At 34.4% G+C, this 16,156-nt stretch overlaps 1 protein-coding gene across 2 annotated transcripts; it reads left to right on the top strand.

Annotated features, from left to right (window-relative positions):
• The first annotated feature begins 5,439 nt into the window (after window positions 1-5,439).
• Window positions 5,440-14,251, top strand: LOC122038613 (26S proteasome regulatory subunit 8 homolog A-like). 2 transcript variants are annotated; one of them, XR_006127909.1, is made up of 10 exons: window positions 5,440-5,756; window positions 5,948-6,045; window positions 10,762-10,986; window positions 11,094-11,156; window positions 11,295-11,458; window positions 12,401-12,557; window positions 12,649-12,747; window positions 12,853-12,963; window positions 13,120-13,209; window positions 13,970-14,084. XR_006127909.1 is itself a non-coding variant. In XM_042598419.1 (9 exons), the coding sequence occupies exons 1-9, from the start codon at window positions 5,552-5,554 to the stop codon at window positions 14,108-14,110; spliced, it is 1,263 nt and encodes a 420-aa protein (XP_042454353.1). In that variant the 5' UTR covers window positions 5,440-5,551; the 3' UTR covers window positions 14,111-14,251. The 2 variants fall into 2 exon arrangements, 1 of the variants encoding a protein (XP_042454353.1); XM_042598419.1 differs by lacking the exon at window positions 13,120-13,209 and having other exon boundaries at window positions 13,970-14,251.
• Window positions 14,252-16,156: the final 1,905 nt, after the last annotated feature.

Genomic DNA, 16,156 nt, shown 5'->3' with positions numbered 1-16,156 from the left:
GTCTTGCTCTGATACCACTTGTTGGTCCCTTTGGAGGTCGGCAAGAGGGGAGGGGTGAATTGCCCTACAAAGTAAAACTCGAACCTTTCTCGGATTTCAACTATATAATGAACACTTGTAATAAATAAATAAGAGAGACTAAGTAAAGAAAAGCAGACACCAGAGTTTTACTTGGTTTGCAATCAGGGGATTGCTAATCCAAGGAAAGTAAACACACTATCTGATTCTCCTCTGGACGGAGTAGTCTCTTTACAACGTTGACAGCATAAATGAAAAGAACAGAATTGAAAGCACAGAAAGAATTGATTACAAGTTAGTTGTTTAAGCTGTGCAGACCAGTGCTATATTTATAGCACTGGTCGGGGCGCCCTGGGAGGATAAATTTTATCCCCCAACGGTCGGATCGAGTCAAATCTTGATCCTGGTCAAAAAGTCATCTCCGGGCGCCCGGAAGGGTTCCGGGCGCCCCGGGCTGCTCAGGGCGCCCTGAGCCCTGAAGTCAACACAGTTGACTTTTTCGCTCCGGCTCAACTCGTCTCGGTCCGGGTCTTGTTCGCTCCGGCTCCGCAAGCTTGGGTGATCTCGACCATCCGGAATAGGGCTCACCCGAACCCAAGTTCCGGCCTTCTCCTCGAGCAGCCTTCCTTCCCGATTTCTCGTCCCTCGAACGCCGCACACGCTCTTCTCGTCCACCGGTGTACTCTTCCGCGGTCACCTCGTCCCTCGGACGCACCGAGCCCGTCGGCTCTCTCCCCGTGCCGTCCTTCTCGCTAGCCGCGTCTTTCGCTCGACTTCCTGTGTTCCTAAGCTCCTGCACACTTAGACACAAGGGTTAAACAAACGCAGGACCTAACTTAGCTTGTTTGATCACATCAAAACACCTTGGGGTTCCAACAATCTTCAGGTCCAGAAGTTCAATTTGTTAGATTATATAATTTATTAGAATTATTTGTTTATAGTCTTGAGGATAATTTAGTTTTTTATCTTTTCAATTTAGGGTTTAGGTTTTTTTTCTTATAATTAACTATATAAGGTCTTGCACTCTTTATTTCTTAATCACTTTTAGGATTTATCAAAATCAAGACTGCTACTTTTTCTTTGGCGTCAATTTCTACATGGTATCAGAGCACCAATGAAGTGTGAAACAGAATTATTGATCCACATAATAATCTCATTATCAGTCTCCCAAATATCCAACGACTTTGCATAATCATCAGCATTAATGTCCGTAGGTTGAATTTGCACACCTGAAACATATCCCCACATAGATTTTCCTCGTAATTTTTTTTTCATAATATATCCTTAATACGAATAATTTTTTCCATCCAGTCGGGCATTGGTCAATTGAAGCGAATCTTCTGTGTGACCACTCATGGTGATAGAATGAATTGTGTCCATGAACAATCGAACATCAAACAAAATCAAGTATTATGAAAACAAAAGAAACCTGATCAAAATTGTACGGTTGTTAACCGATCTGGTGAAATTTGTATGCTTCGCAAAGCTCTCTATGGACTCAAACAAGTATCACGTGCTTAGTTTGCGAAGTTCTCTATAGTGATTACCTTGCTTGGCTTTCATCCCAGTAATCATGATTCAACTTTATTTGTCAAGAGTACACGTGCAAGTTGTATACTTTTATCTTTATATGTGGATGACATGATAATTACTTGTGATGATTTTGATGGAATTGAGTCTTTGAAGTTTGAATTATTTCGTTGTTTCGCTATGAAAGACTTGAGTTTACTATGCTATTTTTTGGAGATTGAGATCACTTATTCACCTAATGGTTATCTCTTGTCTCAGTTAAAGTACATATATAGCTGATCTATTTAGCGTGTACGTCTCACTAACAACAGGGTAGTTGATACTCCCTTTGAGACTAATGCTAGGTACTCTCCATTAAATGGTTCTCCTTTGCTAGATCCTAACCTCTACCATACAATTGTGGGAAGCTTGATTTATCTCACTATGACTCGTCATGATATTTTGTATACTGTACATGTGGTTAGTCAGTTTGTTACTGCACCGACCACAGTTCATTGGGCTGCTATTCTTCGTATTTTTGATATCTTCTGAGAACTCAATTTCATACTCTCTTATTCCCTTCTACTTTCTTGTTAGAGCTTTGTGCCTACTCTGATGCTGATTGGACGGGTGACCCTACGGATCGTAAGTCAACCACTGACTTCTGTATTTTTCTTGGAGATTCTCTTATCTCTTGGAAAAGTAAGAAATAAGATGTTATTTCTAAATCCTCCACAGAAGCTGAGTATCGTGCCATAACTACCACCACTTGTGAGATTGTTTGACTACGTTGGTTGCTTGTATATATGAGAATTTTTCTTCAGAAACCTACTGTTCTTCATTGTGATAATCAGAGTGTCATTCAGATTTCGAGCAATATAATTTTTTTATGAGAGAACGAAGCATATTGAAATAGATTATCATTTCACTCGTCATCATCTACAACTTGGCACTATCACACTACCTTTTGTTCCTTTCTCACTGTAAATAGCTGATATGTTTATCAAGGCTCATTCTGCTTCACGCTTCCGATTTTTATCTGGCAACTCTCAATGCTTCTAACTGTAGCATCGTGAGTTTGAAGGGAGAGGTTAGATTATATAATTTATTAGAATTATTTATTTATAGCTTTGAAAGTAATTTAGTCTTTTACCTTTTCGATTTAGAGTTTAATTTTTTCTTGTAATTAACTATATAAGGTTTTGTACTATTTATCTCTTAATCACTTTTGAGATTTATCAAAATCAAGATGATTATTTTTTTTGCCGTCAATTTCTAGACAATCTTCTCTTCATTAAGAGTCTCATCTTCGTCACCGGCCTCTCATCTAAATTAACTTTCGAATAGGATCATCTACCCAAATAATAAATCAAAAATCTCATCTTCTGATGACGACGACGACGACGACGACAATGATGAGGCAGCCGCTCTCTTGATGGCGCTGGACGTGTCTTGTACGACATGTTCTGCGAGATCGGAGTGTCCATCGTATTCCTATGCGGATTTGGTTCCTTCACCTGCTGTCACGGAGAAAGAAACAAGAACAGGAATAAAATCAGGGATGGCGCATACTTATAGATATTTTTCTGACTGATTTATTCAAATAGGCCCTTTGGCATTGAGAATCTCTGAGTTTGATCCTTACAGTTTTAAAATGCTAAGTTCATTCGTTTTGCAAAATAGTTAGTCACTGAATTAGATGATTTTACTTGAATTTTAAAGCGAGGTTTATACAAACGAGGGATCAGAATAATTATAAAAGTTTAAAAGGGGTGAAATGTCTATTTGACTTTATATAGATTTACCGTGCACACTCCTAATAATAATTTTTTAATTTAGGCAAGTTTGAAGATGCATGTCAATTTTTCTAGATACAAAATTTATCTTAAATATTTTTTTAAATTTAGATTTTATTAATTACTTCTCTAAATTTAGTTCATTTAATTTAGGACAAGAAAAATAAGTAAAGAATAGACTGAATAATGAAAAATAGATATTATATATAAAAAATTAATTAAAACATAAAAGAGATAGAAAAATAATATAAAAATAAAGATAATAAAATTTTTAGAATAGCTGATTGAATGTATAATAAAAAATAATTATTTAAATTTAATAAAATACATAATTTAATTTAAATTTTAAAGATATTATAGAGAAATTGATATGAATATTTTTACACTACACCATATCTATTATATGTGTACTTATTTTTCTCTCTCGTACTACGGTAAAATGGACATGTGTAAAATTGTCTCTTAAATACCAATGGTTTTAATCTCCAACTATACATTTATATGAATTTTTACTTCAAATCTAATGAGTAATCATGAAATATCAGGAGGAGGATTTCTTATTTACTGTATGGAGCTAGATCAACCACTTATTATATGATTCAACATTTTATTATATATAATTTTATCTAATTTGCAAACTGAAACAAAACGGATAAAGCGTTAAATTGATTTTTTTTTTTCCAATTTGGTTCTATTTGGTTTAACAATTTGGGATCATAGCTACTTAAACCTACCGCTAGAACAATAATCTCTCCTATGATTTATTTCCCCTCTATTTTTAGTGCATTGACATCCTCTGATCTTGTTTATAAACTAATTTTGTTTGCTTTGTCTGTGTCATCGACTAAAAATGAAATGACAAAATGACCCAAGACTTCAACTATGATAGTATGAAATCATAAAGTATAAATCATAATGACAACAAAGTTGATAATCATCATCCCTCCAGGGACATCTCCAAAAAAATTTCAGGTGATATGAAAGAGAGTTAAATCATGAGGACTTCACTCAACATAATAAATAGATCCATGTGTATCTCTACTATATGTATTAAATCATAATTTGATCAGACATGTTACAATAATTATGAAATTATAGTTGTTACAATCTAAATGTTAGATGAATAAATTAAATTCATAATATAATAATTATAAAATTATAACGGTTAAAATATGAATATGCATGTAAATAGGGTTCAACTTACACGGTAACAGTTATAAAAACATCATTATTATAATATGAATATTAACAACTATATAATTTTTATTATTATAATATGAATGTTATTACATACGTCAAATCAATTAGACACTATTTAATGCTTGTGGCAAAAATCCTGCGATAATTCTATCATTTATGAGAACCACTCAGATGGACATCTCAGTAATTTAAAAAAACTTCTCTCTGACATTAATAGACTAGATTTTTGTATGCACTCGACCAACCAACCATCAGTAATTGCTAAGAAGTGAAGTGAATTAAGAGAATTATAAAAAATATTTTATTACTCCTTTTATAATAAAAAAATATTAATTTTACATTTTAGATATAGTGTGAAAATACTTTTGTGACTAGAAAAAAAAAGATACGTTAATTCAATGGATATGTTATTATTTAATTTTAAAGTAATGATATATATAGAGAAAAAATCTTAGGAAAAAATTAAGGGATAAATACATACTTTCATAATCTATCATATTTTTTTTTTACTTTTATGTCTCTATTATTTATATATTTATCCTTAATTTTTTTCATAAATTTTTTTCTCAAATCAATTTTCTTAATTTTATTAGTTAAATTATATGACCACCTTTTTATGTAATTGGTAAGAACTAATTTATGTTCAATCGGATCTAGTGGCTAGCGTATTAGATATTTTCATATGAGATCTGGGGTTCGAATCTTTGTAAAGTCGAGATAAATATCTTCATTAATAATTGTCCATGATTTACCTCCTCTGTGAACTTATGATTCTGAAATATTGGGGGTGAATATATTATCTTTTGTCATCCTGATAAGAATCAATTTATAAAAAATCAACTTATTTTAATAGTTTGTCCATTAATAAGTCAATTCATTTTGGGCTGAGCCCAATAATAGGCAGACATATAAACGAATTTTGCTTCCTTTCTTGCACCACAAGACGGAAAGAGAGACGACACCGGAGAGGGGGAAAGGCGAAAACGAGACGCGGGGAGAAATTGGTGCCGGTGAGGTAGAGGTCGGTGATGGCAGCAGCGGCAGTGGAGAAGAAGAACTCGGCTGAGATAGAAGCGGAGATGCACGCTCCCGCGACGAGGATGAGAGGAGGCGGAGGCGAGGGGCTGCGGCAGTATTACATGCAGCACATCCATGATCTCCTGCTTCATATGAGGCAGAAAACCAACAACGTCCAGCGCCTTGAGGCTGAGCGGAACGATCTCAACTCTCGAGGTTAGGAACCCAAATCCTCGATGCTTGTTCTTGCGTCATTTTTGCTAGATGCCGTAATCCTTAGGCGAAACCTAGTTCACTCTAATGAAAAGGTTGGATCCCACCTTTTCAATAGAAATTTCGGTTGAGATTTGCCTATGGTGTTTTTTTGGTTTATGCATCTGGCTGTTACATATGATTTGTGGCTCCAGTCAGGATGCTAAGGGAAGAGTTGCAGCTGCTTCAAGAGCCGGGTTCTTATGTGGGAGAGGTGGTGAAAGTGATGGGGAAATCGAAAGTCTTAGTCAAGGTAAATCAGCTAGTTTTTTTCTTCTTAATTTTCTTCTAGTAATGTGTTGATTAACATCATTATTAACCAACACAGAATAAGGACAATTTCATTCTAATTATTATTTTTCATACAGGGTTTTGCTTTGAATATATTTTGTGAATTCTTCTAGCTGTAAATTGGTTCGCCCTGTCTAATTCTCACTACTGAAATCATCTCTCAAAGTGGATAATATTTTCGAGCTATTGTTAACTATTTGACAAATTTTATAACTTCTGGATACTATGTAATATATCCTTTTGCTTGCATAATCAATACACTTAATTAAAACAAAAATAATGTGCTCTTTAGATCAGTTTTCCACGGTGATTGTGATTTTTCACAGAATAATTGTAAAACTAAGACACTTGTAGTTGGTCAAAAAATCATAAAACTTAAACAAGTTCATGCAATGAGGAAATCCATTTCTCAAGAGGTGAAAGTGTTTGTCAACTTCTGCGCATATTGTAAATGTAAGTTGAGGACAGTTACTAAATTATACCAATTTGCTGTGCAGATGGGGGTGTTTGTTTAAATTTTTGAATGGAAATGACAGAAGTCATTTTTGTTTAAGAATATTAGAATTTTAGTTATCCATTTTGGTTTGAAATTCACACTTCAAAAATTTAAATAAATCAAAACCATACATTTGCATCCATAACTTACCAAACCAAGCTGAACTTAACCAAAATAATTTGACAAAAAATAAACAAGTGAGATTTGGAAGAGATGAAGTTTGGTTTTCAAGGGCCATATAATAGATAGGCTTAAATGCAGATTTGTTAAATCAAAACCATATAATACATTCTCTTCTTGGGAATAATCCAAGAATTTGATTGGTACTGTGCACCCACTATGGACTGGTTTAAAGAACCACAGTGGCAATTCCATGGAACTGAACTTATTTGATTGATGAAAGATGAACTTATTTGATTGATGAAAGATGAATGGCTGTGTATTTTGGGAGCCTAGTCTCAATAGAAGTAAATATAAACATTTGTTGAATAAATTAAATGAGGAAATATGAATGGAATTATATTTAGGAATATAGGAAAATTTTAGAGAGGAAAACAAGTTGATATGATGCAAAGATGTCCTACTTTTATGCACTTTAAATGATTGAAGATATTAGGTTGAAAAGATTTTGTAATGGGGATTACAGTGGCTCTCAACAATAATTTTAGAGTATTATAAACTGTTTGTAAGTATTTAGCATGAGTAGTACACAAAGTTAGTCCAACTTCTATGAATTAGTTTGTCCTTATCTAATGTTGAGCAGGATAGCGATTATGGTGGTATTGATTATGTTGATTCGGCTGCGAATGCCGGAAACAATCTTCTAAAACTTATTGATTCGGAAAAATACTATTTCAAAAAGGGAAATAAACGACACCGCCGAAAATATTATTTATCCAAAAGCTAACTTTAAACATCAACTAAATAGACTCTTATATAGACTCAAAATCCTAAGATGCAAAAGAAAGGGAAAAAAATCCTAACATAAAAGTAAAAAATCTTAACATACTCAAAATCCTAAAAACCCTAAAGAGACTCAAAATTCTAAAATGTAAAAGACAAATAATTCTAAAAAAAGGACAAAATCTTCAGAGCCTCTTGCATTAGTCGCCCCTGGTTGAAAAGAACTCGTGTTCATGTTTAGAGTAGTGTAGTAGGAAGATCCTCTGACATCAACTCAGCAATTATTTGTTGTGGACAGATGCATGCTAGATATAAACTAACACGTTTGGCTACTCAAAAATATGTAGCAAGTGTCCTTGTTATCTCTGCTAATGTATTAGAATTACAATCTTCAATCCCTCTAGTGATCAAAAAGTGAAGGACTAGAATAATGTTCCAGTTATTGCAAGCAACGGTCTTCTGTAGCTTCTCTATCCCATCAAGAAATTGATCCCCATTTTTCCACGTCACATAGTAGAGACTTTTCAACATTCTTTTATTCCAACCAGGACCAGATTCCCAAAGTTTCACACAGTTCAGATTTTCAATCCAATGAGCCATGCATGTTAACATGATGCTGAGCAATTATGTCAACTGCAACAGGTTGACGTTGCATAATTTCTTTACAAAGAAGCTCACTAAGTTCAGGATGGTCTTTAGCAAGTTTTGAGGAGAGTTTGTACAGAGGACAAAAGTCTGGAAGGTTGCCAACAACTGACACCTAGTAGCGCCCTACAGCTTCAGTATAATCCTCAAATTCATCCTCACCACCACCTTCTTCGGAAAATCTATCATCATCCATGAAAACATCTTCAGGTTTTACTACATACAAGGATGTGCTCGCAATGGCATGCTCAAGGCCCTGTGCAGAAATCTTTACGCCTTGGGCTCCTTTGAGCTCTTTGTGATGCAAGTACGAGCCCTTCACTCAGAACTCCTTCATAGGATGAGGAGTCAGCAAAGCTCTAATACTGGTCACAATGGTGGCCTGCATTCCACAAACAACTATCTAATCACCCTCATGAAGAACACCATTCACTAGTGCAACGTCTATGGTTGCCCCTAAGCCTTCAATCACTTTAACCTCCAACACCCTACACTTCACTTCATCAACATAAGTAAGTTTATCTTTCATTGTTTTTTGTTCATTAGTACTTTCGCGGCTTTCATTGTCAGAATCATCATCAATATTGGTTATCAACCCATCATCTTCTGAATCGCCCTTGGGAGTTAGCAGACTCTTGCGAACGATTTAGAATCTCATGGTCATCACCATTAAATACTTCAGCAACTTCATCGACAACTTCATCCACCTCATCATTGTCATAAACTAGATCACCGACTATTTCGATCTTGTTATCCACATCTTCCTTGTAAGAAAAAATTCCTTCCACCTTATCAAACCAATTAAAGAATTCCTCGGTTTGCAACATATCAGAAAACTCAGGATGTTTAATTGGAAACCAATATATGTGTACAGCCATCTCAACCACAGTTCTCACGATTGTGATAGAGTTTTGCAAAAGTGGAATCCGAATTTAGATAAGGGAACTTACAACCTTTAAGATTTTGCGCCGCTAGAAGTCGGGATAATTCCGCGATTTATCTATATAGATCTTCAAATACCTCGACTTAGGTGCTACGACCATGGTACGAGGCTTCCTCAGTCGGAACCTACCTCGCTCACGACCACGACGACCATCCATGGGATCTGAAGGCTCTGATACCCACCGAAGGGGACAGGATAACGATTATCTTGCGGGTAGTATTGATTTCATTGATTCGACTGCGAACGTAGATATAATCTTCTAAAACCTGATTGATTCGGAAAAATGCTAGAAAATAGGGAAAAGAGAAATAAACGGCATGGCCGAAAATATTATTTATCCAAAAATAACCTTAAATATAAACTAAATAGACGCTTATATAGACCCAAAGTCTTAAGTTGCAAAAGAAAGGAAAAATTCCTAACAGAAAAGAAAAAAATCTTAATAGATTCAAAATCCTAAATGCAAAAGATGAAAATAATTCTTAAAAAAAAAAGATAATCTTCGGAGCCTCCTGCATCATTATTGTTGTAGGATCGAGGCTAAGGCTCTTTCAAGTGATCACACATGGCAGGATACCACCACAATAAGGTATCATTAGACATATTTATCCAACTAGATCAATACCTGCATACAGGCTGATACTTCAGCTAAGAAAAAGTACAATTATTATATAATTGTAAACTGGTTCATTATCACTAATTTGCTTTGTTTCTACAAATTGTTAATATAAGTTTAAAGTATATTCCAAAAATTAATTTAAAATTAAAACATTTGCATAAAAATTTAAATTTTTGATATTTTTTAATGAAAAACTCAGTGTTTGTTTGAAATACATATAAATCTTATTTAAATTAACTAAACCTGATGCAAAGCAAAAGCCATTCTAAAATTTTTGTAGAACTGTGTGGATTTTTTTTTACTTTTTAAGGTTTTTACATGATTATCTAGGATGTTCTTCTCAATCTATAATATTTCAGTATGTATCTCCATCATTCATCAAATTTCTTTGTTGAATATCACTAATTTGCTTTGTTTCTACAAATTGTTAATATAAGTTTAAAGTATATTCCAAAAATTAATTTAAAATTAAAACATTTGCATAAAAATTTAAATTTTTGATATTTTTTAATGAAAAACTCAGTGTTTGTTTGAAATACATATAAATCTTATTTAAATTAACTAAACCTGATGCAAAGCAAAAGCCATTCTAAAATTTTTGTAGAACTGTGTGGATTTTTTTTTACTTTTTAAGGTTTTTACATGATTATCTAGGATGTTCTTCTCAATCTATAATATTTCAGTATGTATCTCCATCATTCATCAAATTTCTTTGTTGGATATCAAACTTTTTTTCAATTACCTATATTAAATGATTTTCTTTCATTATTAATGAAAAGCAATTATAACTAGTTCTATAAATTATATTACTATTTATTGAACATTCTCTTTGGATGTGTCTAAACTCACAAATCTTCAATGTCAGTGTGTTGATAATTGCTGTAAGAAACAATGCTTTTTTTTAAAAAAAATTATTAACTTCAATAGCTGTACTTTAGATTGGTTTTGTCACATGGCAAATAAACTAGCATTTTCATGATGCGGTCCGCCTCTCTATATCTTAACTAGCTGCTTTTTGTTCTTCTGAAGTTAAATATTGTGGTTGATAATGCAAGCAACATTTCTTGTCTAGGTTCATCCCGAAGGAAAATACGTTGTTGATATTGATAAGAGCATTGACATCACAAAATTGACACCTTCAACAAGAGTTGCTCTTCGTAATGATAGCTATGTGCTACACCTTATCTTGCCTAGCAAAGTAGACCCTCTGGTAAACCTTATGAAAGTTGAAAAGGTTCCTGACTCGACCTATGACATGATTGGTGGTCTTGATCAACAAATCAAAGAGATAAAGGAGGTTAGTGAAGTTCAAGAGTTATTTGGTTATAGTCTCTTTTTTTTCCAGTACTTTCTTGTTTTGTTGAACTGTGTGATAATTATACGAAGGTTTCTTTCTCAATTTAGGTTATTGAGCTCCCAATTAAGCATCCTGAATTATTTGAAAGCCTTGGAATAGCTCAACCAAAGGTATCGTCATCTTAGTTGCACTTCAATTTATTACCTTTGTATAATGATGACAAATACTACTTAACTGTGTGCCTGTTCTGCAAAGAACTTTGCATAGTTGCATGTACAACTACAATATTGATGCTGAATCATTTACAGGGAGTCTTGCTTTATGGGCCTCCTGGAACTGGGAAAACTCTATTGGCAAGAGCTGTTGCTCATCATACTGATTGCACGTTCATCAGGGTTTCTGGTTCTGAGTTGGTCCAGAAATATATAGGAGAGGGCTCTAGAATGGTTCGCGAACTATTTGTTATGGCTAGGTAAAGTTGCAATATCAACTATACTTCCTAAAATTGTGTTTTGAACAAAAACTCCTTTTTTTTCAATCTCTACATGGGCATTGATAAGTTGTGAACCTGCTATTGAAGGTGCAATTGTATGATTTGAATTGCACAACGACTCATCATAAAATTGTGCTTATCTCTACTATCTTGAATTGACTAACCTTCTATTTTGAGCTTTATAAAATGCTAATATTCAATTTATTTAAATTGTTTTTTATTACGTAATCAAAATTTTATTCAATTGCCTTTGAATGCTCATACATGCTAATCGCGCTGCCAAATAATAATAATAATAATAATATATATATATATATTCAAATTTTAGTAACTCCACATATCTGTCTTAACATTTAATCTCTTCTATATTATTTTTTCCACATATATATTTCTAATAGCCTAAGATGTTAATCTATAAAGCATGTGGGGTTCCCCCTGGTGTTAAAATTCTTTCTTGTAGCCTATGGGGCACACAATGATCACATAAGACTCCAAAGACTTCTTTTCATTTCAACCGTGCATTGTTAATCCAATTGATTATATTTTCTATCCATATATTTTTGTTGAATAATAAGTTGCCATATGTAGGACTTTTACTTACAATAATTTGATGTGCATCCAGCTTAACTATCCTCTTGATTCTTTTGTTATTACTGATATTACATTTCATGTTCTATGCTTTAATTTTTGTTAAAACCTCTAGCTTTTAATTTTCTCTCAAAGTTCAAGTTTCAAATTTAATCTATTTACCCTCTCATCATTTAACACAACACATTTCAAGTTTAATGCTTCAATTTTATCTCCTTTTATAGTTTTAAAGATTCAAGAGTTTGCGCAAGGAAAATTTAGTGACTTGGTAATTCACTCTTAGATATATGGTTTTATGGGTGCAAAATATATTTCTTTTTTTCTTCGTCCTAGGGAACACGCTCCATCAATTATATTCATGGATGAAATAGACAGTATTGGATCAACCAGAATGGAGTCTGGCACTGGTAATGGTGACAGTGAAGTGCAGCGCACCATGCTTGAGCTACTCAACCAGCTTGATGGTTTCGAAGCATCAAACAAAATTAAAGTTTGTTTGTATTAGCATGTGATGACTTAAGTTGGTTTTCTAGAAACAGATTTTTGGTGCATTCTATGAATGGTTCTGAATTTTTATTTAGGTTCTCATGGCCACAAACCGGATCGACATCCTTGACCAAGCACTTCTCAGGCCTGGTAGAATTGACAGGAAAATTGAGTTCCCTAATCCCAATGAAGAGGTGGATGATAGATGACCAACACGTGATTATTTAGTCATTGTTTCTTCAAGCTACAGATATAGTTTTGTTCATACAATCTGATATTAAGTATGAAATGTATTTCAGTCACGCTTTGATATCCTAAAGATTCATTCAAGAAAGATGAACTTGATGCGAGGCATAGATCTTAAGAAGATTGCAGAAAAGATGAATGGGGCATCTGGAGCCGAACTCAAGGTATTGGTTTCCTAGTGTTCATATGATAACATTGTTTTGATCTGTCTTCTCGCTTCATGCTACTGATAATTTTTCGTGATAATTCTTGTCTGACAATAATAGTTGCATCCTATTGTGCTGACCAATCAAAGTGCTCTTTTCTATCATCATTCATAGGAATCTTTCGTCCCCTCGGATGGGTCTGATGGCTAGCGCATGAGGTGTTGCCATAATGAGATCTGAGGTTCGAATATCGGCAAAGCCGAGGTAAATACCTCCCTTATGTGCTAGTCACTATTCCAAAGGCTAGTAGCCGTCCGTGATTTACCTCCTCCGTGTTGGCCTTGGGACAGGTTGGCGGGGGTGCTGGGGGCGAGTGTATTCGCCTTTTGTCACAATTCATAGGAATCTTTCACTTGTAAAATGTACAATTTTTTTTGCCTTTTTGAGACTTAGATCCACTTGAGGGCAATGTGAGATTAACCGGTTTCTAGTCCCCTCGGGACGGATAGTTGGCTAGTGCATGGTAGTGTTGCCATCATAAGGTTTGGGGTCAAATCCCGATTAGTAGCCAGATGTTTGCCCTCCCCCATGTGCTATTTAGCTGCCTAAGGCTAGTAGTCACCTGTGATTTATCTTTTTTGTGTTGGCCTAGGGACGGGTTAGTGGAGGTGCTGGGGGCGAGCGAATCGTCTATTGCCACCACGAGATTGACAGGTTTCTATCACTTAGCTAAACCTGCTTTGAAACTCAACCTTTCGAGCACTCTGATAGCTATCAGACTTTTCATTTTTTTTCTCCCATGACTGTGTTGGACACCCGACAACTTAACTCTGAATCAAACAACAATGCCCTCATTTGTCACACTTGGAGATTTCTAAATGATGAGATGTCAGATATTATCCATATTTGAATGGCTCGTAAGTACCAGTAATATAACTACCAAATGTGCTCTTTGATGATATCTTTTTCTTGTTTAGTTACAGAAACTATAGGCTGCATTCATGCCTTGACGATCTGTTTGCAGGCTGTGTGCACTGAAGCTGGGATGTTTGCCCTCAGGGAACGAAGAGTTCATGTCACACAAGAGGATTTCGAGATGGCAGTGGCTAAAGTCATGAAGAAAGATACTGAGAAGAACATGTCCCTCCGAAAACTGTGGAAGTAGATTTTTCTTAGTTGTTGATTATGTTAAGCTCCAAACTTATTCGTGTGATCCACTGATGGCCGTTCAATTTCTCTTGGACATGCTAACGCATGCAAATACATGATGATAAAAAATTTATCTAATTTGTTGAAGTTGGGATTATTTGTTTAGATGCCTAAAGAAACTATGAAGATGTTATACCTCTGTACTATTGTTCCGGGGCAAAGATAGATGATATTTGACATTTATTAGTCAGGAGTGTTAATTTGGTTTAAATCAAATTCAATTGATTAAATCAATCTGCAGAGATCGAACTGCTTGTTTATGTTACCTGGAAATCATTTATACGTGTATCTTGGTTTATATTTAATATCAAAATCAGCCAAACCAAGAAAATACGTGCAACATCTCTTACCCGATCTATTCAATTTTTCTAAATATTATAATTTTTGTGATTTTTTTTTACCCCTTGAATTGATGTAGTTGGTATCCTAAAATCAATTCTCAATGGGTATAAAATATATTATTGGATATCTAATCTCTTCCATGCAAAAGACAACTACATATGCAAAAGACAACTATACTATAATTTTTCAGTCTGTATGTATTTTATTGTGAGGCGATACTGAATCGTTTGGCATGGTAATACAAGGACGACACTAAAAGAAAACCAACCACAGAGACACAGGCTTAAAAGTCATAATTTTCTGTTAATAGTTAATACGCTACAGAGAAGTTTTTAAGTAGATAATCTGGTTAGTGGTTTTTCTTCGGACCTTGAAAACACAGCATTGGGAATCAGGAATACACAGGATTATGTAACAAACTAAAACAGTCTAATCGTTATTATTATAATAAAATTGAAGTAAAAATTGAAATACTTCAATTTTGATTTAGACTTTTTCATCAAATTAAATAAGAAGGAAATTAATCAATTTTTAAAAAATTTTATTCACATAAATGATTTTAGAAAATTTGAAGATTTATTTTTATTACAGTAGTACCCATTTGACTTAATGTAGGCATTCTTGACCATTCATAATTATACGAGGGATGTTGGAGACGATTTATATCAAGGAAATAAAAATATATTTTATTAATATAAAAATATATATTATTAATATGAGGGAGGTTAGAGATAAAATATATTTATCCTTGACCATTTGTTTTTATAGAATGGATAACCTCCTAATATTGAAATAAATAATAATTTTCAAAGATAATTTCTTTATTAGTCTATATATATAAATCATCTTCCTTATGTATAAATAAGTAGTAATTACCAATAAAAGTTATAATTATCTTTTTTATTGGTCCATTGAGTTCAATCTCTATATACATTCTAATATCTAGTTGAGTGTTGCAGGTATCCCAAGTTCTTCCTTCATCATCAAACCATCACAAGATCTCTCCCTCAAAAGTTATCGCCCGTTGACTCGTCAAATTGAGATCTCAAACAGAAACAAATTGGTATTGTCTGTGGGAAATGCTTAAATGAGACGTTGAAATGGTGAAACCCAAGAGATCTATTGAGGGCCCCAAATCCACAGGTGACGTGACTTAGGGTGAAACTATCAGTATTTTCCGAGAAGATTTCCATATGCTAATTGATCAGATGGTGCGATTGATTCTACAAAAACTCCCTTCAACGAATTTAACTCCTGAAGAATTGTCCAATGCCTCGACCAAAGTGTCACTTATCCATAATAGAGTGCCAGTGGGTCTAGTAGGCCCTCCCCTGCCACCTTCGCCAAGCCACTGAGCAAGATCGTGATACCACTTGAAGAACATTCAGGATTAATGGCAGGAAAGATGCCTCCTCCAAATTGGAATACAGGTAAAGAGCATCCGCATGTCAAAGAAAGAAGTTCCCAAAGCATGTCTTTCTCAAGTCGTGTCTTGGACAATGAGCTACCACGTAGTTTTCAGACATCTCAACTCGAAGAATACACTGATTCAACCGATCCCGAGGACCATCTAAGCTAATTCGAGAACGCCTCCCTACTTCACCAATATACGATGGCATAAAGTGTCGAGTCTTTCCAATGACTATTTCTGGCTTTGCTC

Source organism: Zingiber officinale, chromosome 1A (genome assembly GCF_018446385.1).
Source record: "Zingiber officinale cultivar Zhangliang chromosome 1A, Zo_v1.1, whole genome shotgun sequence".
NCBI classification, from domain to species: Eukaryota; Viridiplantae; Streptophyta; class Magnoliopsida; order Zingiberales; family Zingiberaceae; genus Zingiber; species Zingiber officinale.
Note: the sequence above shows the minus strand (reverse complement) of the source record. Positions and strands in the feature narration are given on the sequence as shown.